We start from the raw sequence: 21,637 nt of genomic DNA, 5'->3' as shown, positions 1-21,637 counted from the left end.
TCTCCACCCTCCCTGCCAGGCCAAAGATCACACAGCCTGGCAGTGGACCGCCCTCTCCCTCAATCGGCCAATGCAACAGCATCAAGTTATGGAATATTCGCTTTGTTCTCTTCCAATGAAATCTAAAGCCAATTCCGAAAAGCAATAAAGCAGTTCTCCTGGCTCCTGGCTTGAGGGGACGGAGCACTTTCCCGAGGTCTTGGAAACCCTAAAGCAAGCTGTCGGCGTCTGAGATGGTTTCCAAGCACTTTGCAAGCAGGGATGGCTGGCTGGGCCTCTGACCTCCTCCAACTCCTCTCCAAGGCCAACTCCCCAGTCCTCACCCACCCGGGCCTGCATGGGGGTGAGGACAGGAAGTAGAAGTGGGGAGGGGAGACTGCAGAGGGGCTTGGCCACAGGAGATGTGAGGCCAAGACCCTCCTGAGCAGGGTAGGACCGAGGGACAGGGTAGAGCGGAGCATGGGGGGACAGAGAGTCCCCACCTGGGGGAGCGGCAGGGCCTGTGGGTCAGTGGGACCCCTGGGACAGGCTGCGTGGCTCCTCGCCCCAAGCCGCCCCGTGGACGCTCTTCAGGTAAGAGGCAGTGCAGGGGCGGTCATACCTGATGACAACAATGACGCCATCGAAGATGTTGTAGGGGTTCTTGATGTAGCCAAAGGGACCGTACACGAGCAGCTTCAGCAGCATCTCCAGGGCAAAGAGGCTGGTGAAGACGATGTTGCTGATCTCCAGGGCATTGGTGAGTTCTTCGGGCTGCAGGGCAGGGCGGGCATGAGGCACCCGTGGCTTGTCCCTGAGCCCCTCACCCCAGGTCCCCCAAAAACGGGACCCCAGGAGCAGGAATGGAAAGCCGGGGGAGGGGGCCAGGGTAGTTCTGGATGCTCAGGCTTATGGGAAACACCCTCCCCCAAAGGGTCCGTGAGGAAATGCACTGAGGGGCAGCCGTCACATGAAACACTCGGCGCCCCCACCATTCCCAGCTCTGGGTCTCAGATCCTGGGGCCTGCCCTGCGGGCTCTGCCCACCTCCTGCTGGCAGCTCTGAGACCCATCGGTCCTGTGCTGCCAGGTCAGCCCAGTGAGCCCAGGCCAGCAGCGCAATGACTGCCAAGGCCTCACACGCATACCAGTCACACAGCCACAGGCTAAGGCACACGTGCTCCGCAATTCCTCTGTGGACCTGGCAGCCTTCGCTTGGACAGCTACTGGCTACCCTGCTTCCTTCCAGACAACGCACCAACAAACGTCACACGCAAACACACACATGCACACAAACATGCGGATACACAGAAGGGAAACCCCAAGCAGGGTTGTCACAGATAAGGAGGATCCTAAAGCTGCTACCTGAGACTAGGACACCTCGGTTAATTCTATCCACTCACTGTGTGACCTTCAGGAATGAGGACCAAGGACACATCCCAAAGAGGTTATCAGAACTAACGGCAAACCATCTCATCTGCTTTCCCAGCTCACTAGTCACCGCCCCGCCCCCTTCCTCCTCTTTTCAATATTAAGTGCTTACTGCATGCCTAGAACGGCACCAGGTACAGAAGGGGCTGCACAAACATGCCAGCCATGCCCTCGGGAGCTCAGCAGCTAGCTGGAAGCCAGTTGTACACACACAACACAGCTGAATGACCGCCAGAGGCCTGAGATGCTTCAGTAACAAACTAAATGACCCAGACAGTAAACCCAGGAGTTGGGGGGCAGAAGGTGAAGAAAGAACACGCTGGGAAAGCCTTCATCAGCAGCCAGCATTTGACATGAGCTCTGAAGGGTGAGTGGGGTCTCTCCAAACAGAGGGGAGGAAAGGCATCCCAGGTCCAGCACAAGAAACGAGCCCTTTGCCCGGCCAGCGTGGCTCCGTAGTTGAGCATCAACCTATTCACCAGGAGGTCACGGTTCAATTCCCAGTCAGGGCACATGCCCAGGCTGTGGGCTCGATCCCCCATGGGGGGAGTGTAGGAGGCAGTCGATCAATGATTCTCTCTCATCATTGATGTTTCTATCTTTCTCTCCTTCTCCCTTCCTCTCTGAAATCAATATGTATATAAAATTTATTTTTTTTAAAAAAAGAGAGAAAGGGAGGGGTGTGGCTGAGCTGGAGGTCCGGGTGGAGATGATTGGTTCAGCAGAGCCCACTGCCCATCGGGTGGGGGTGTTTGACCATTCAAAAGCCCAAGCTCCATGGCAGCCACTCGAGAATAATAAATAAATAAATAAATAAGCAGATGAAGCCCCTTGTCCCTCAGACACCTCACCCTGTTTACCTGGCTGCCTCATCTGGCCGGCTGCCCAGGTAGGTCACCCAAGCATGGAGCCAGGCCCTGGACGCCACCAAATGGATCCTCCTGGCCCCAATCCGTGTGACCAGCCTGGGTGGAATCGGGGCGGGAGGGGCGGGAAGAATTGGGAGGAAAGGCCTCCTACTGCCAGGCAAGGCGTGTTTGAGGGTCGGTGGCTGCTCAGGAAGAGAGAAGCTCTCAACTGGGCATGCAGAAGTTCTCTCCAAAGGCAGGCCTGGGGGGCAGAGCCAGGGTCAGCAGGCAGGGCCGAGAGCCAGCTGCCCAGAGAGTGAGTGGCTGTCACAGGGGCCGGTGTGGCACGGAGCCCATGGCTCCAGTAGATCTGAATCGAGTCTTTTCTCCCCAGACTGCAAGTGGGGGCAGGAGAGGGCACCACCACCTGACCTAGTGAACGGGGTCACAGAGAGACAGTACCTTTGGTCACTGCCTGTGAGCACAGAGCAGGTGGTGGGGAGGGGCTTATGTCAGGACAGATAAAGTCCAGGGCGCAGAGCCCTCCTGAGAGAGGGGATCCCCGACTCTGTGCTCCCTAGTCCAGTCTCCCAGGAAGCTGTGATCGGCGAGCCTGCCTCCCTGTCACCCTGCCACCTGCCCGGTGGTTCGCTCTTGGATTGGATAAAGATGAGGAGGCATAGACCAAGCAGGGGCAGTATTTTGCGGGTCCCCAGGCTCGTGTGTCTCACCTCATGCCATCCACACAACAGCGGTCACACCAGGGGTTTACAGATGAACAAAAGAGGTCAAGAAGATGGTGAATGACAGGTTCAAAGTCACAGGGCGGGGAGAACCAGGGAGAGCGCCCAACCCCCCTCACTCTGACTCCAATAAATACCAAGCAGGACCCGAACCCAATGTGGTGACAGTGACAAGCCTGTGAATCAGATACACAGATGGACTGAATATATTATGTATCTTCTAATGTACATAAAATTATATTTCACGTGGACATAGATGTATGAATAAAGAACAAGTTGAGCCCAGGCAGGGTGGCTCAGTGGTTGAACATCAACCTATGAACCAGGAGGTCATGGTTTGATTCCCCATCAGGGCACATGCAGGCTCGGTCCCAGTGTAGCGCGTGCAGGAGGCAGCCGACCCATGATTCGCTCTCATCATTGATGTATCTATCTCTCTCTCCCTCTCCCTTCCTCTCTGAAATCAATAGAAATACATTTTTTTTAAAAAGAACAAGTTGATTTGAAAACGTAACTGAAGTACGCTATGTACATAGAGCCAATACATTATACTTCAACAATAAAAATGAATACAACTTTTTTAAGTAGCTGAACACCCTGTCGTCTTTGTTATCACATATTTACTCAGTCAGTGAGCCCTAAAAGCACAACTACTACCAGGCGTGTGGAGGGAGGATGTTTTCATCATGTCCTAACGTTATCCCTGGGGTAGAGACAGTCTGTACCCGGTGTTCATTGACACACACACACACACACACACACACACACACACACACACGCTCACAAACCATCTCAGAGCCTCATCAGAAGGATGGTGCAGGGCTCCCCCAAGGCCTACGTGATGGATCCTTATCGGGATGGGGGGTGGGGGGAGGGGGAAAACCCTGAAGCCTCCGCCTCATCCCTCCAGGCAGCTCAGGGACTGGAGAAGCAGGTGGGGAGGAGGGCCGGCACTCTCCCTCAGCCCGTCCTCTCTCCCCTCCACACACTCACTGGGCACACGTAGGGGCAATGCCTATCCTATCCCAGGACCCTGGGATGCCCCATGATCCATGGGAAAAGCCCTCCCGCCCCAGACATCCATGTCTGTCCAAGTTACTAAATCGGAGGCTGGGAACAGTCTGCAAATGCAGGACAAGGGCGCAAAGACACAATCTTAGCAACAGAGTGGCCCCAGGGACCAGAGCCCTGAGCCTGGGCCGCCACGGCGGCGAAGCGGTGGGGATGGAGCCAACTTCTGCTAGCACCCTCCCCAGGCCCGCAGGGCTAATAACTTCCTCCCAGAGGTCACTTCCTCCCTGCCTCCTCACGGCCTGCTCCGAAAGGTGTGGTCATTGAAAGGAGGTCACTTAGGTGCGGGGCTAGATCCGGCCATGCTTTTCTCTGCATCTTTCCACGCTGCCCCCAGCCCCCATAGAGCCCATGCCCTAACGTTATCCCTGGGGCAGATGCACGCAAGCCCGTCAGCTCTCCCCGTGGCCAGGAAGTCCTTTCTCAGGTCTACATTGCATCCTCCCTCCGATGCACAGATGTCAAGGCCCAGGAAGCGCTTTGGTGAGTTGAGGCCAGGCAGCCCAAGCTTCTCCCACCCAGAGGTCCCAGGTCTTCTCTGGGCTGATGCTAACTGTACATCCCCCATCTCCCATGTCCCAACACCTTCCCTCCCTCAGTCTGTCACCTGAGAGCAACCGTGGCCCCAGGTAAGCTATACATACTTCCCAGCACCAGGACTCCCCTGACACCCACAGCAGCTCCATCAACGAACCCTTAACGTGCCCACAGCGTGCACAACACTGGTGATACAAGGTGTGATTGAATCCGAACACAGGAGGCCTGCCGACTCTGGGACTTTCTACCTGTGTGACCTCGGGCAAGTCCCTTAACCTCTCTGATCCCTAGCGGCCTCTTCTGTTAAACAGGGTAATACCGCCTCATGGCGAGGCTGACTTGCAGAACACAGATCAAGCCTGTGAACACATCCAGCCGAGAGCCATGCTCAAGTGGCCCCGTGGGCACTGACAGTGGAAGCGGGCCTCACACGTGGCAGGACAGAGCGCCTGCAGGGCCGTAACTAAGCACCAGGAGCACCCGGGAGCTCCAACCCCGCCGAGGTCAGTGGGCCAGTGGGGAGGAGCAGGCGGCAGGAGAGCGCCCATGGAGGACATGCCCAGCTGGGAGCAGAGCGAGCCAGGGTGCAGAGGAGGGAAGGGCCGGGCATCCCGGGGACCGAGAGTTAAGTGTTCTGTCTGGGTCAGAGCGGGGAGGGGCTGGTGGGGGACAAGGCTGCAGGGTCAGCAGGGCCAGGCCCAATGGCTCCACTCCACGCCACAGGCTGGACTTGCCTCTGAGCACATGCTGCCATTGAGGCTGCCGGGGGTAGGGTTGGGGGAGGGAGGAGATGTGCAAAGTGGTGTATTAAGAAGATTAATCTGGCTGCAGTGGAGGCAGCGTGCGGATGGCTCGGAGAGCTGGAGAGACAGAGACCAATTAGGGGATACTGCAGAGGTCCAGGCAGGAGGCCTGAGAGAAGGCTCGGCAGAGAGTGACATGCCTACTGCAGAGGTTCCAGAGGTGAGAGCGGAGTGGGGGCCTGAGTGAGTCACCCCAGCACTGCCAAAGTGCCACTCCCTCCCCTAGCTCCCCAGCTCCCTGCTCCACTGACCCTGACATCTCTGCTCCCCAGTTCTGACTCTCCAGCTCACCTCACCTCTGCTTTTGACAGCCCGGCCTGCTGCTCCCACACACCCAGGAGAGGTGCTGCTCCCACACACCCAGGAGAGGTGTTGCCAGGGGCCCACAGTGAGGGGGTAAGGGTCACTGGGTCGGTTGGACCCCCTCCCTCCTCTTCCTCCTCCTTCAAGGAGGTGTGGGAAGTCAGGAGACACCTGTGTGGCGGGAGGTTTCCAGGAAACCCCACGGGCTTCAGCGTGGAGATGTGGCCTTGCTGTTCGCCATCCCCCTGGTAGCTCTCCAGCTTGGAACTGTGCCAGCTGGAATGTCACTGTGCCCCAGTGCCTCCTCCGAAGGGGTGGGGAGGCGTTAGCCCTTCCCCACATCGCCCACGAGCTCCTTGAAGCCACCCCAAGTAAAAACACAAGCTAAGTGGGCTCAGGGCACCTCCAGGGCTCACTCAGCTTGGAGACAGCTAACCCAAAGCCCCTTCAACTTAAAACTCTGGAGCTATGGCCCCCGCCCCTCACCTGCCAGCACAACCTCACAGCCCAGAGCCCAGTGGACCGTTTAAAGCTGCCCTCGTGCTGCAGGCCTTAGAGGGCTGCTGTCCTGCCCAGCCCAGCCCGGGCAAGGCCCCACTCCCGCTGCCTCTCCCCTGCGGCTGTCGAATTGCTGAGCATTGCTAGAGTCACCAACCTCTGCTGACTGGATGGGCGATGCCCTGCTGGGGGCCCCAAGGCTGCTGCGCACCTTTATTCGCCGTCTTCTATCGCTGACTGTCCATCCCTCTCCTCCAAGAAGCTGCCCCAAACCTCTCCCTCCCCTCAGCCCCCATCTCCGCTCCGGACCTGGCTCCATTTCCTTCCCTCCCCTACACAGCGCTGGGCCACAGCCTACTCCTCTCTCTCCCCCTCCTGGCAGGGCGCCAGCCGCTCCTCCACCTGCACCTCCATCTCACTCCCATCCCTCAGGCTCCCCTGGGTCTCATTCCGCTCCATCGTTTATCCCTGGTTCCTGATGCCTCCAATCGCCTTTCCCCTGCCTCAGAGCAGAGCCTTCCTGTGAATCCAGGCCCATTCACCTAGACCACGGGGCTTACCTCGCCAGCGCTCTCCAAGGCCCCTCTTCCCAGCCCTCCTCTTAGCGGATGCCCTGCCTGAGCAGCAGCTGAGCCAGTGGCCACCCCTCCTGCCTGATGCCCAGCCTGCCCGGACTTCCCTGACCCCGTGCTGCTGGCCACCTCCTGCCCTCCAGGGCTGCCTGTCTCCTCTCAGGCCAACATGCTTGAGTGGAGTCTAAGTCCACTCCCTCCCCTTGTCCCCCCCTTCCCCCCCTCCCCATCTCCCCGACTCCCACCTCTCCAGCTGTCACTGGGTGTAGAGGACACTAAACAATCTCCCCCCAAGAGCTTGGCTCCTCACCCCGAGAGCCAGCCTGTCTGAGAGCCTTCCCGGGGTGGCCCTCGGCCAGCTCAAAGGCAGCACATCCAAAACAAACCCTCTCACCTCCTCTCCCAAACCTGTCCTTCCCCGCGTTCCCGGCTCCCTCACTGTCCAGGATTCTGTATCGGAACCTGGGAGTTATCTAGGATTCAGGCCCGCCCTCCATCCCTCCAGCAGCAGGGGCCAGCTGCAGACCCTGCCAGTGGGATGGCTGTTCCCCGACCCTCGGTCTCCCTGCCACCACCAGACTTGGGGCCCTCCTTGTCTCTGATCTGAACGACAGAAATAGCCTCTGGCCGCTCCCCCAACCCAGCCCACACCTCCTGGAATCTCAGGCTTCCTTCAACTCTGCTGGACTCGCACCACTACCGCTCAGACACCTCGGGGTGGGGGTGGGAGGCAACACGTCTGTCTTTCAGAGTGTCCCAGGCCACCCTGCGCATTTCCAGGCCAGGCTGCCGGAATTCACCCTCATCCTTCCACCTGGACCTCTCAGCTCCTATCCCACGTAGAGTTCAAGGCCCATCTCAAAAGCCACCTCCATCATGAAGCCCTTCCAAACCCCGCACCTGGGTATAAGCATCTCTCTCTGTCCCCAGAAGCCTCCCTTACAGCATTTGGCATAATCGTCCATGAGGCAGAATGAATTTTCCGCTAGAACGTAGGTCTCGGGGGTGCTTCTGGCTCTGCCCTGGCCCTGCCATTCCATTATTCTATTCCAGTGTGCTGTGCACAGGCAGTGCTCCCCATTTGCTGAATCGGGGGAGCCCAGAGCCAGAGGATGCTGAAAAAAACGTGGGCGCTGCTTTCGTTGGCCATTTCCTTACAGCACCCTTCTCCCGCCCACGTAGGGAGATCCTTTGAAAGTCTGGGGCCTGGGCAGCAAAGTCCTGCTTGCACCCCAGCCCCAGCTCCTCGGCCAGGGCTCCTCTGCCTGGGAGCTCCAAGGAGCAGGCTTGGGATGGAAGGTGTCCATAAAAACCCCTGTTCTCTAAGGCCCCAATGGGGGTGCCTAGGCATGTATGTGACTTCTGGGGAGAGGGTCCCCGGCTTTCAGCAGAATTCAAAAAGAGTCTGTGAATCTTCTCAAAAGTCCACATCTGGACTCTCCGCCACCCCCGCTTCCTTCACCTTGAACAGCCGATCTCACTCACTTATAAATAGAAACCCTCTCTGGACATGTATCTAGAGTGACAGGATGGGCCCATGACAGTCGGAGCAACGAGCAGAGTCATCACCTGCCCTGTCCTCTCCTGGCCTGAAAGGCCACCATCTCTGGACCCTCCCTCTCTCCCCTCTGTTGCCCAAGAGACCACTGGGCCGCATGCCCTTCCCCAACTCCCACACACTGTTGCCTCTTTTCTAGAATATGAGGTGAGCCCCTGCCCAGAGCAACCCTCAGCCCAGAAGGGGATGATGAGGAAGCTCCTGTGTCCCCGAGACCTCCTCCTGGCACCTCCCTCCGTGCCCGCCTCCTGGACCGGCCTTGCCCCAGTGCAGACCCAGGCAGAGACACGTCCCGGGAGACAACCTCTCTTCTGAGCTCCAGCCACCTGCTGGATAGATACCGGGGTGTCCTATGGGCACCTCCTATGCATCGTCCTCCAGCCCAAATCTGCTCAAGCCCCAGTGCACCACGCCAGGCAGGAACCCGGATGCTGTCCATGCTGCCTCCTCTCCCAAATACACGACCGGTGTTGAGTCCTGCAGATGCAGCCACCCGCCAGCTCTCCTAGCCCTCTCCTCCCATCTCCAGGGACAGAGACGTATGAACCGCCCGGACCACGGCAGCAGCCCTCTTGTCAGCCTCCCTGCCTCCTGTCTCCCCTCCCTCCCTTCCCCACAAGGCTTCCACGAACACAAACCTGCTCATATTATTGACCTGCCTCAAACCTTTGTTGGAAACCTAGCACCTTCAGAATAAAATCCAAACTCCATCTATGCCTCTCAGGACCTGGCCTTCACTTTTTTCCAAACTCATCTCTTACCATTTGCCCATCTCAGCCCCTACCCAGTGCCTTGAACTCCTTATAAACCACTCCATTTTGATGCCTGGTATCTCTGGCCCTTGCCTACACTTGCCCTCCCCTCCCCCTTCACCACTACATCCCACTCTTTCTTCAAACTCAGCCCCAAGGTCATGTCCTCCATGGAGCCTTCCCTGAATCCTTTTCCCAGTCTGGGTCACGGGTTGTGCCTCTGTGCCTCCCTCTCCGAGCTCATACTAATCAAGCAAATGTGACTGTTTACTCGTTGGTGACCTCTCTGAGAGGAAGGATGAAGTGCCGCAGGCCCAGTGGTGTGCTGGGCCACCTCCCACCAGCTCAGGAGAACCAGTTGTGCACATCTCTTCCCAGCTCCGCACTCGGTGACATCACGATGGCAGCTTAAAATTGGCCTCGGTGGGAGCATTTACACCATGGTAATTGGCAAATGCTACAACGCTACAAATCAGAACTTCTTTTTCTTTCTCTTTTTAAGGGCTGATTGTTAAACATTTATCAGTAGACCACTGCTTAGGCCCAACTTTGACACACCAAAAATGTGTGTGCAATGGACGGACGCATGGGAAATTCACAGTAAGTTCCTTGCTCCACGTACTGCCCCCTAGTGGATGGGGCACCCATATGCTCACTCCCCATCTCCTCAGTGTCCTGTCCTTATCATCCTCACCAGTCCCCTCTGGACAAACCAGTCCTGTCAGTCCTCCACCAGCTGGTGGGTTAAGGGGTTGGGGAAGGAGGGCAGTGTGGACAGCAAGGGGCCTCCCTTGGGTAGGGTGGGGTAAGACAACATGGGTTCTTCCTCAGTCAAGATGTTGGTAGAGAGAGAGGCAGAAGAGGCCTCGCCATCCCCAGCAGGAACACTGAATGATGGGCAAGAAGGTGACAGTGGAGAGGACAGGCCTGGGAGGGCAGCAGCACCTGGCAGGGAAGAGGGCTGGCTCCTCCCCCAGGGAAGCACAGAAACACCCTCTGCAGCGCCCCCCAGCCTGATCAATACCAGGATTGATGGACACGATCACCTCATTACGTGCTCTGCAGGGGAACCAGGAGCCTGTGTCAGCATCTGCTGCCGCCCTCCCTGCTGTCGCTCTCAGCCTCTCTCCTTCTGTCTGCAAGGCTCCATTTGAGCCTGTCTCCCATCCCTGCCCTGCCTGCCCTGGTCTGTCATCTGTTTCTGGGTCTTGGTCTCTGTCTTCGGCTCCCTCTCCATATCTCTCTGTCTCTGTCACATGTCTCTGTGACTCCATCTGCTTCTGTCTCCTCCCCCCGAGTCTCTATCCCCCCTTACAACTCCGTCCCTCTAGTCTCTGTCTTCCTATCTTATATTCGCCTCTCTCCCCGGGCTGCATCTTGTCCTCTGTGCCCTGTCTCTCCGTCTCGGTCTCCCCCTTTCTCTCTCAGTGTCTCTTCCGCTGTGTTTCCATCTAGATCTCTGTCTTTCTGCGTGTCTCCGTCTCCCCCCTGTGTCTCTGTCTCTCGGCCCCCACGTCGCCTCACTTCCCTCCCTGCCCACCTCCCCGCCACCAGCCTGCTCAGGCTCCAGGGCCCAGATGGCGGGATGTTCACGCCGCAGTGCCTGCAAGCACAGGGCCATGGCTGCTTCTGGGACTTCTCGCCACCCCCGGTCCCTAGGCCTGCCCGGCAGTCAGTCATCTGGCCAGCCTGCTGGGGACTCCCACTCAGCCCTATGGGGCTCTCAGCAACCAGGTACTAGAACAAACTCCTCCCTGGAGCAGACACCGTGCCACCACCGAGTGGGGACTCCCTGCCAGCGAGGGCTTGGGGAGCCATCCCCTGCTTTCCTCAGGAACTTGGGCGAGGCGATGCTGAGACACCCCTGACCGATCGCTGCTACTTCCTCCCCAAGTGGGTGTCCTTCTTGACGTCTAACCGAAAGCCCTCTTGCTGCGCCTTCATCTGCCCTCAGTCTCTGTGACTCAGCTTCTTCCTAGTGCAATGACTCCACCGGCAGCATCCGGCTGGGCAGAGACTGCTGGGCACACTGCCCCCAAGGAAAGCACGGAGGAGGTGACCCCTGGGGGTGGAGGGAGAGGAGGTTGAGGTTCAGGCTCCGGGAGCTGGGGTAAAGGGAGGTCAGGAGCTGCCACCACCTGGGGCCCAGCAGCAGAAGATGCTGCCCCCACCAGCCTGGAATAGCAGAGCAGCTCTCCTCGGGCAGGCAAGTGCCCACACCGCATGCCCCGTGCGCCCAGACGCTACACGCCCACCACGGTGCCACACTCCCCTCCTGCTGGCACTGCAGCCGGTGTCCTTCCTGCCCGCTCTGCCTCTCTCCTCCGCAGGGAAGGGATCCAGCAGAGCCGGCTGGGGTGGGGGGCGCTGAGGCAAGCAGAAGGGATGCCAAGGTGTGTGATGGTGATGGGAGGGATGTTGGGGGTTGGGCACACCTGGCTGGACAGGGTGACTGGGGTAAGAGCTGAGTGCTCACAACACTCAGAGGTCAGTGGGGTGAGGGAGGTGGCTTCCAATCTCCTGGAAAATGAACACCTCATGTTTTCCCAGCCCCAGCTTGGACCTATGCTCCCCAGCCATATCCGAGACCCCTACTTCCTCCCTCCCCTGTGGACGCTGGCAAGCCAGACCCAGACCCTGACTCAGAGTTGCCCTACTCCTTCCCCTTCCCACTGATGCCCTGTCCACACCTCTGGCCCCTACATGCCCTTACCCACAACTAGGGGGGGTGAGCAAGTGCACGGCCTTGGTGCCACACCAGGGACAGTCAGGTCCTGGTGACCCAGTTCCCTCCCTGAGCCCCAGGAAGGCAAGAAACACCCAGGGGAGAAGAGCGCAGCAGGGCCTATGGACGGCAGCACCCCTGGCTGCCTCCTCCTTTCAGAAGAACCAGCCAAGGGGGTGACCTGGAAGGCCACCTGGGGCAAGGACGGCTTTCTGGAAGGAACCTTGTGGGGGAGGCAGCCAGACCTGGTTGTGAGGCCCCCTGGTGCCTACTCCCACCCCCAGGAAGCGTGAGAGGTGGGGGTCTGGGGTCCCCCAGGCCACTCTTTCTGCCCTTGCACAGCTCTGAGAGCAAGGGCAGCCTCCTCCCCTCAGCCCAGATTCCTCTGCTTGCAGCCATCGCCCCACAAAACAAGCCTGCTCCCTCTTCCACACGATGGCCCTTCAGACATCTGAAGACAGCTCGCCTGCCCCTGCTGAGCCTCCTTTTCTCCCGACTTCAACATCCCGGTTCTTAGAATGATTCCGCAAACCGCGACGGTTTCAAGTCCCCTCACCACGCTAGGTACTCTCATCCACACAGCACCCCGCTCACAGCAAGGCTCCCAGAACAGAGGCCAGGCCCCGGCGGCCTCGGCTCCATCCAGGCGCAGCCACCAACCCTCCACCCCTCTCCCCTACCTACACAGCTTTCTTTCTGCTTCTAGTCAATCGTGATCCTAATTGTGAGTCAGGTGAATGCTAGGGGGATCCCCCAACACCTCCCCTCCCCCCATATCTTCTCCAAAGACCCAAATCTCTTCCAGTGACTTGTCGCTCCAAAGAGGCCTTGCCCACAGCTGATGCTCGTCACGCACTCACATCCTTCAAAGCCTGACTCCTCTGGGAAGCTGTCCCAGGAAGAACACACCCAGCTCAGACCCTGCCCCAGCAACTCCCAGACTCAGACACTGCGTGACATTCACTGGTTTTCACCCTCCAACGCGTCCCCACGCGCTGCTGCGTCTCCCCCGTCCTTCCTGCCACGCAGGCTAGCAGCACAGAGAGGCAGCTGAACACAGCAGGTGGGAGGGGAGGAAGGCAGAGGGTCCCCAGCGCCAGGGACCATCGGGCCCTTGCCCTACCTGCTCGTGGTACTCGATGCCCATGCTGAGCGTGTTGACCAGGATGGCAATCATGATACCCCGACCAAAGTACTTGCTGTCCACAATCTTCCGGAAGGTGTCACAGATCAGCCTCCAGAAGGCCAGCACGGAGCTGGGCTCCACATCCAGCCCCAGGCTTCGTCGCCGTCGACTCGGGGGGTCCCGGAGTTCGCCGTGTGGGACGTCCTGTGTGAACTCATAAACCGCCTCGCTGTCTGAGTCAGGCATCTCGTGGCCGGCGAGCTCCACCTCCCCTGCCCCAGCCCGGGCACAGTAGGGGCAGCTGTCTGGGCCACAGGCTCCACGGTCTGCCTTCAAGCAAGGGCTGGAGATCTTGCAAGAGCTTTGGCAGGTGCCTGAGACAGGAGGGTAGAGGTTAGAGGCTCCAGGGTTTCTTAGTTGGGGTGGCCCTTCCCTCAGAGAGTGGATAAAATGAGTGGGGAGCATGGGGTTGTTAACCATGATGGGGTGCTGTACGTGTGCATGTGTCTGGTGTTCGTGTGTGTGGGCCAGGGTGCTGAATGCCCTACAATGTGAGCAGTTCTGAGCAACAGAATGCTCCCGAATGCCAATAGCATCCTTCTGACAGTCACTGCAGGGTGTCCTAGGGTCAGGCAGGTGGCCTTGATGTCCTCTGAGGTCCTGGGAAGCTCTTATGTGAGGTCCTAGGAGCCTTCAGCATGGAGTTTAGGTCATCTCTACATTCCAGGGACGCCAGCCCTACACCAACACTGCTCTGAGCAGTATTTTCCAAAGGACTCTTAAATCACATGCCCTCACATGTGTGCTCATGTACGCACGAGACACATGTGCACGATAGACACTCCATGTGCATAAACACATGTACTATATACACACATATTTTTTGCATAACACAAATGCACAGCCAAACACATGTGCACACAGACACATGCAAATCACACAATGCACATGTAACAGGCACGTGCACACATGGGCATGCATACACACCAGACAGGAGCATTACTCCTGTGTGCGCACACATGCACCTACAACATCAGATACGTATGCACGCATACACACACAAACACCAGACACATGCACACATACAAACACAAACACACACACACACACACACACACACACACACACACACTAGACTGCGCGCGCACACACAGTGACCTGTCCTAAGACATAAATGTCCGTTTAAACCCCACTTTGACCATAACATATGGGAGCTGAAAGGAGCCTGAGGAACCGCCCAGGGAAAGCAGGTACGCAGGCACCAGGCTAAGAGCCCAGCCCCTAGTAGGCACCCAACACTGTTTCCCCTTCCTCCTGCACACAGGACGATGTCCCTAAGCATCCCCCGACCATGCTGTCCCAGCCCTGCCTCTACAGAGCAGGGAACTGAAATGTGCCAGCGCGTGTGCATGCAACGGCTCGCGTCACGTGGCGGGTAGTGGAAGAGTTGGCACCAGAACCCTTCGCACTGCGTTCTGTGATAACACCTTCCTATCCCAGCCCACATTCCCACAAATACACCACTTCTGCCACGTGCCAAATCCTTCCTGAAATACAGGCCCTGGGCTGTGCTGACAGTGAGTCTGTCTGTGGAAGAGGGCCCGCCGCCCCTGCCTGACTAGGGGACACCCACAGGCAGCGAGCATCGCACTCCTCCTGACAGTGGGTCCTCCTCTCATCAGAATAACAGCCCCCTGAGGGCTTGCTGGTCCAGGCCCCCTGTCTCCCTGTGGGGAGGGACTAAAACGCATGCCCAGGAGAGCATGGTGCTGGCCACAGTCACACACCATTTCTCCTCCAACCCTTGCAACAAGGGCATCTTAGCATAGAGCATGGGCCTCAGAGTCCGATGGTCCTCCGTCCACCCCTCACTAATGGCACAACCTTGGACCGAGACCTGCAACCTCTGCGAGCCTCCTTTTTCTCATCTGTAAAATGGGGTCAAAGAGAAAGCTTTTCGTTTAAACTGGAGGAGCCAACAGGATTTTGCCTGCAAGGCATGTGACAGGCATGTAGCAATTGGCCAACAACCATAGGTATTATAGCAAACAGCGCACAGCATGTAGCAAGCAGGTGCTTATAACATGATGGTTATTGCTATTATGACAATGTGGGAACTATAATTCCCATTTTAACAGGTGAGAAAATAGGGCTCAAAGAAGTCATGTGACTGGTTGAAGGTCCCCAAGGCTGTGAGTGGCAGAATGGGGATCCGAGCCCAGTCCTTCGGACTCCAGACCCCCAGACCCCCTTGGGCCACCACCTGGCCCCAGGATGAGAGGCAGCAACATGCCCCCAGCCGAGTTCTCACCTGTACTCTGCGTCTCTAGCAGCTTGTGCATGGAGCTGTAGCGCTCAGGTGGGATATTGAGGCTGGTGAGGGTGGGAGGTCCGGAAGTGGGGGCCACCTCCACAAGTGCCTTCTCCTTCAGCATCTCTGGTGGAGGGCTGGCGTGCACAGTGGGGTACACCTTCCCGCTGCTCACAGTCCTGCCTGATGCCTCGGATGGCGACCTGGGAGCGGGTGCCTGGCAGCGGACTGGCTCCAAGTGGCAGTCAGCATGGTAGAAGCTGTGCACAGCCTCTCCGCCCCGAGGAGGACCCCCGGAGAGGGCAGGTGTCGAGGGTGGTGGCAGCATGAGCCGGCGGGACCCATTGGCATCCCTATCCTGGATCTCTGGGCTGGCCCGGGGGCCCCGCAGCGTCCCGTTACCCAGGTGGTAGTGATGGTGGTGGTGGTGGTGGTGGTGCACCAGGTGATGGACAGATGGACGGCGATGGGAGCGTGAGCAGCTGCCACTGGGCTGGGGCTCCTGGACCCCAAGGGTCGCCGGGTTGAGCAGCCCGGCCCGTACGCCCACTGCCCGAGAAACCTGGGCCAGCCTGCGGGCTGCTTTGCGGAGGATGTACACCAGGTATTTGAGCAGCTCTTCGTAGCAGCTGCCCGGCTCCGAGAAGCTGGCCAGGGTACTGGCGTTGGATAGGAACCGCACGCGCTGCTCCCGCATCAGCTGGCTCTCGCGCTGCTTGGTCTCTGAGAACTGCGTGGCAATCACCACCAGGCACAGGTTGATCATGAAGAAGGAGCCCACCTGTTGGGGTGGGGACAGCAAGAGGAGATGTCCTGAAGAAAAGGGAATCACAATGCCAGCCACCGAGTACGGAGCACTTCCTATGGCCAGGCGCTGGGCTCGGCCACTGTCCAAGCGCTATCTCATTTCATCCTCTTGACAGTCTCAAGAGGTGAGACTTCTATTATCTTCATTTGACGGTGAGGAAACTGAGGCTCAGAGGGTCTGAGGAATCTGCCCAAGATCCTTCAGCTAATGTAGGGCACAGCTAAGGACGGAACCAAGCTCGCCGGGATTCTAAGGCATTGCTGTGGACTCCGGTGCTGCCCTGCAAGGATGTCTCCCGAGCTCCCTGCCCCTAAACGTGCCTGTGCACAGATTCTGGACATCCCTCCCCAGTGCCCATCAGGAGTAGAGAAGGCTGGGGAAATGAAGCCAGTCTTGGGGACATGGGGTTTTCACACTGGATTGAGCCTTTGAGATGTTGGCAAAAACCTTGTTCACAAGACGCCTGCTTCCAGTCCCAGTTCTAGCTGTGTGACCTTGAGTGAGAGAGTCTTAACCTTGGGTCCTCAGCATGCTCATGACCATGGGCTTTGCCTGTATCCCTTTTCCCCATGCTTACCCCCTCGCCCAGACAGGTGATGGGCTGAACCCTGAACCCTGCGGACTAGCCAAGCTGTCACTCTGACTTGTCCACACTTCCCTGTCCCCCTCCCCATGCCTCAGTTTCCCTAGAGTTCTGGGATGGCCATTGCTTGGACAATAATCCAGAAGGAAGGAAATGAATATTTATGGTGACAAAGCAGTTTTGTTTTTCTGAATTGTGTCCTAGTAATTATGATAATTAGCTTCACTAGTGTGAGTCCAGAGAGCTGTTTGGAAAGATTTCTCAGGGGGTGTGTGGGAGGGTGGAAACTGGGCCCCTTACCTCCCCGTCTACTTCCTTCCCCCTCACCCAAGTCCAGAGAGAACAGCAGAGGGAAAGAACAGGCTTCCACAAGGCACTGATGGGGGACGCCACCTCAGGTCCTCATGGGGGATGGGAACAGGCCCCCAGCCTGGCCGCTCTTTCGCACGAGGGACTGCTGCAGGGGCAGGAGGGGAGGGCCTGGAGGACTTGTTCTTTCTCAGGGCCTATCCACTGTCTCTCATTGCCTTATTCTGTCTCCACCTCTCTCTGAAGCTTGCCCTAAATTCTGTGTAGATTTTTAATCTCTTCCTCTCCTATCTGTCCCTCTGCTGGCTCTGTCATTGGCCTCTTGGTGACATGGGAAAAGGGCTGGACTTGGAGTCGACAGCCTGGGGTTGATTTCTCGGCTCCGGCCACTTAGCCCGGTGACCAAGCCCTCTGAAGCTCAGAGTTCTCATTTAGGAGCTGGGGCCCCATTCTCTGAACCCCCTTCCCTAGAGACTATGAAAACTCAGCAGGCAGCAGCTGTTTCAGTGCACAACAGCATCAACGCCCCACCCAGCAAGATTAATCCACAGCACATGCCAAGCCCACGCTGAGGTCAGACCAAGGAGGACACACTGGTCTCCTCATCTGTTCAGTGGAAATGATAACAGGATCCTGATGAGAATTAAATGCACCAGCACAGCCCTATCCGATTTGGCTCAGTGGCTGAGCGTCGGCCTGGGGACTGAGGGGTCCTGGGTTCGATTCCGGTCAAGGGCATGTACCTTGGTTGCGGGCACATCCCCAGTGGGGGGTGTGCAAGAGGCAGCTGGTCGATGTCTCTCTCTCATCGATGTTTCTAACTCTCTATCCCTCTCCCTTCCTCTCTGTGAAAAATCAATAAAATATATTTAAAAAATAAAAATAAAAATAAATGCACCAGCACATAAAAAGTGCTTAGAGCAGGGCCTGGAGCATAGTACCAGGTGTACCAGTTAACAATGTGGATTTTGTGCAGGGTGTAAGGCAAAATCCGCATTATTAACCGGTACACCTTGTAAGTGCTCAATAAATATTAGCTCTAAGTAGTAGCAATTAAATTGTTAAACGATGAATGGTAGTGACTTAAAATTTAAATACTGCTACTTTTGCCTCTGTCTTCTGCCCTCATTAAGACTTGGAACTTCTGAGCTGGAAGGAACAGGAGACCATGCAGTGTTTCTTAATAGCAAATGATGGGAATTTGGGGTAGAACAAATCATTTTGCAGAATGTTTACCACCTCCTGCCTGCTCCCCAACGAAGTGCCAATAGTGCTCTGCCAGTCCTGGTGGAAAACCAGGACCACCCTTTGCCACTTCCGGAGGTGGTATCACCCTGGGCTGAGAACCACCCATTTTACAGAAACAGAGGTCTGGGGTGGGGCTGGGGGCCTGGTGGGAATGACTCGCCCTAAGTTGTAAGTGGTGGTAAGTGATAGAGTCAGGCCTTGACCTTGCATTTCCCCTGAGTGCTCCTGACAGGTGCCCTCTCTGTCTGCGTCTCAGTGGGACTTGTCCTGAGAGCTAGAACTTCAGACCAAGCAAGCTTTCCCCTCTCTGAACTTCCCCGACCCGTTTCCCTAGGATCCCCCATCCCCTCGGGGGCCTGAGGAATCACTCACGATGATGAGGAGGATGAAGTAGATGAAGTTGTAGAAGGAATGAGCATCCATCACAAAGTACATGATGTCGACCCAGCCCTCCAGCGTGATGACCTGGGGAGGTGGCAGAGGGGCAGGCTGACTCCAGGCCCCCTAAAGCCTCCTGCAATCTCCTCCAGAGGCCCTGACCCCACCCCCACGCAGAGCATGACCGCTCCAGCCCGGCCTGCGGAACCTCCCGGCCCCCAGGCTGCCCCACCTGGAAGATGGCGATCCAGGCGTAGCCGATGTTGTCGAAGTTGATGGCGCCCTTGAAGGGGTTGTGCTCCCCGGCGGAGCAGTTGGTGTAGTACTGGTTCCAGTTGACGCAGGTGGTGTTGCTGGAGCTGTTGTAGGCCTCGTAGTCCAGGCCACAGGGGGAGCCGCCCCCGCCCTCCCCACGCAGGGTGGGCACGCTCCTGCAGGAGCGCATGCCGTTCTCCCGGGGCTGCGAGCAGATGAAGGGGTTCTCGTCCTCGTTCTCCGTCTGGTAATAGGGCTCCAGGTCCACGCTCAGGGGGCTGTGGAGGGGAAAGGGATGAGGCTGGGGGCGGGTTCCCCGGGGGAAGGCCCCAGAAGGGAGAACCGCACGTGTGCACCGAGGCCAGCGGGGTGAGCAGGGAAAGGACCAGAATCGGGGCAAGCACCGGGCTGGCGTGGAGATTGGTGAGTGTGGATAGGGAGTGTGAGGACTGAGCCGGAAACTCCAGAGTCGGATCTTGGGAGGTCTGTCCCATGAGGCTGCATCTCAGGCTCCCTGAGGAGCTTATAAAACTCCCCAGGCCTAGGCTGACCCCCAGACCAATGAAATCAGAATCTGTGGGGGTGGGACCCAGGCCTCAAGAATTTCTTAAGCTCCCCAAGTGACTCTAATGTGGGAGTTTGAGAACCAGACATGTCACGGATATGAGAGCAGATATGTCAATAGCAACAGGGACTGAGGGCGGTCCCAGCCCTCCACACCCCTCGCAGGTCACCCCCAGCCCCTGTGACACTCACAGGCTGAAATTCTCGGGCAGGAAGCATCGGTTCCGCAGCAGCCCTGCCCACAGCTGGACGCCCACGATGCCAAAGATGAAGAAGACGAAGAAGCAGAGCAGCAGGACGTTGCCCAGCATGGGCAGCGTGTCCAGCAGCAGCGTGACAAGGATGCGCATGCCTGTGGGGGGCAGAAGCCACGCTGGGGGCGCCAGGCTGGCTGCCACGGGCCTGGCAGCACTCCCAGAGGGGGCCCACCGGGGCCTCTGAGGCTGAGACCAACCGACCGACAGACACCCCTAACTCCGCAGGCAGCCCTTTGCAGCTGCTAACTCTACCAGCAACCCCGCTTGGCCCCCCACATTAATCAGTGTGCGGGACCACCAAGGGTGAGCCAGAGTAACCGCCCTTCCCAAAGCACCCTCCTGCACCGCATCCCACCTAACATCATCACGGCGTGAATATCCGGCCCAATTTACAGAGGAGGGTCGAGTTCCAGAAAACTGACATGACTGGTCCAGGGCTGGTAATTGTAGGTGCCGGGACTTCAACCAGGCCCTGCTTCCGAATCCCATTACACACACACACACACACACACACACACACACTCTCTCCACAGTCAGCTGACCGTTTTCTGTTACTGCCACCACAGTCACTGGGGAAACTGAGGCAGAGAACTCCAGGAGGGAAGTTAGCAGGCAGGACTCTGACTCTGAGAACCAGGCCCTCAGTCGGGGCTGAGTCGTCCTGTGCTCCACCGCGGTTCCCAGCCCCCGGCCCCCAGTCTACTCTCTGTGTGGTCCAGATCGCCACCCCAGGACCTGACGGGCACACAAAGCTATCTTCTCAGGTGGCCATCAATCAGCAACATCCTCCCAGGGAAGAGCCACCACTGCCCCACTCTCCCTTACCGCGGCAGGTCCAGGACCAACCTACCCGCAAGGTCTGGACCAGCCTCCAGCCTCCAAGCCCCTGTCAGACACACGGACCTTTCGTGGCTGGTTCTGACTCCCAAAGTGCTGCTTCCAGCCCCCTGCTCCCTCCAGGGGAAAGCTTCTAAGCAGCAGCTAATTAACAGGCTTGGTGACTGCAGCTGCCCTGTCGCCGCCCCCTAGCAGCCCCGTGTCCTCACTTCGTGCCTCTCCCTCTCCTCAGCCCCATCCCCCTTCAGCTCCTCAGTGCTCCAGCTGAGATCAATTCCTCAGGGTTTGCATTAAGGGAATTACACCGGTGGTTAGACACCAGCCTATAAATCTGCCAGCCATCACCTGGGCGGGAGAGGAGGCGAAGGCAGGCCTCGCCCAGAGCTCCTGTTACCAGCACAGCACGGCACCTGGAGGAATCACTGTCCACCCAGAGGCAGCTCATCACACACACAGGATGCATGCACACGCATGCACACATGCACACACACAGCAAAGGGGGCTGCCGCCACATGACTCCCAGAAACCAGCTCCCGCAACCCACCCCACTCCAGGGATTTCAGCAAAGACCATCTGCAGCTTGTGTAGGTTAGGGAGTTGTGAAGGGGGCCTGAGCAAGGGTGGGGGGCAGGATGTATAGGGAGCTAGAACTGCCAAAGCTTCGTTGGCTCGGGGAACCAATGCGGTTTAATTTAGATAATGGTCCCGGCAGTCAGTTGCTATGATGAGTTGGAAGGGGGTGAGAATGAAGAAGGGGATACAGGTGGGAGGGTGAGGCACGGATTGGCCTTGTCTTGAGAGAGGTCAGGCTCAGCGTGACCATTGTGGTCTCACCAATGAGACCCCCAATGCATGAGAGACTTCTGGCTAGAAAAGGCCGAGGCACCCACTCCCGGCCTGCCATCCTCTTTACCTCGTTCTCACCACCCCTATCCCAGGGAAGGAGTCATCGGAGACACTTCTGAGACTCTGACCCCAAATCAGGCTAAAATGAGGGGGGAGGGTCTTTCCAGGTAATTCTTACAGAGCCACAGCCAGGGGGAGGGGCTCCTTTTGGCTTCAGTGACCCCAGCTCCCCACTAAGCCCTTCCTTGATATGACCTGTGAGTGGTCAGGAGGTAGGGGTGGGGTCTGAGATGTCC

General features: G+C 57.8%; 1 protein-coding gene across 10 annotated transcripts in view; it reads right to left on the bottom strand.

The window, feature by feature from the left end:
- The window catches only part of CACNA1G (calcium voltage-gated channel subunit alpha1 G), a 63,748-nt gene that overhangs the window by 33,259 nt on the left and 8,852 nt on the right, over nucleotides 1-21,637 (bottom strand). For 8 of the 10 annotated variants that reach the window (XM_080681462.1, XM_080681467.1, XM_080681460.1 and 5 more), the window contains exons 5-10: nucleotides 19,594-19,753; nucleotides 18,815-19,115; nucleotides 18,577-18,669; nucleotides 15,257-16,037; nucleotides 12,943-13,319; nucleotides 602-753 (exon numbers count right to left, since the gene is read on the bottom strand). In XM_080681462.1, coding sequence (XP_080537588.1) covers nucleotides 602-753; nucleotides 12,943-13,319; nucleotides 15,257-16,037; nucleotides 18,577-18,669; nucleotides 18,815-19,115; nucleotides 19,594-19,753 — 1,864 coding nt within the window. The remainder of the gene's footprint in view (nucleotides 1-601; nucleotides 754-12,942; nucleotides 13,320-15,256; nucleotides 16,038-18,576; nucleotides 18,670-18,814; nucleotides 19,116-19,593; nucleotides 19,754-21,637) is intronic. The other 2 variants (XM_080681463.1, XM_080681461.1) reach the window with 1 other exon arrangement.

The sequence above is a fragment of the Plecotus auritus genome, assembly GCF_963455305.1.
Source record: "Plecotus auritus genome assembly, chromosome: 7".
In the NCBI taxonomy this organism is placed as follows: domain Eukaryota; kingdom Metazoa; phylum Chordata; class Mammalia; order Chiroptera; family Vespertilionidae; genus Plecotus; species Plecotus auritus.
Note: the sequence above shows the minus strand (reverse complement) of the source record. Positions and strands in the feature narration are given on the sequence as shown.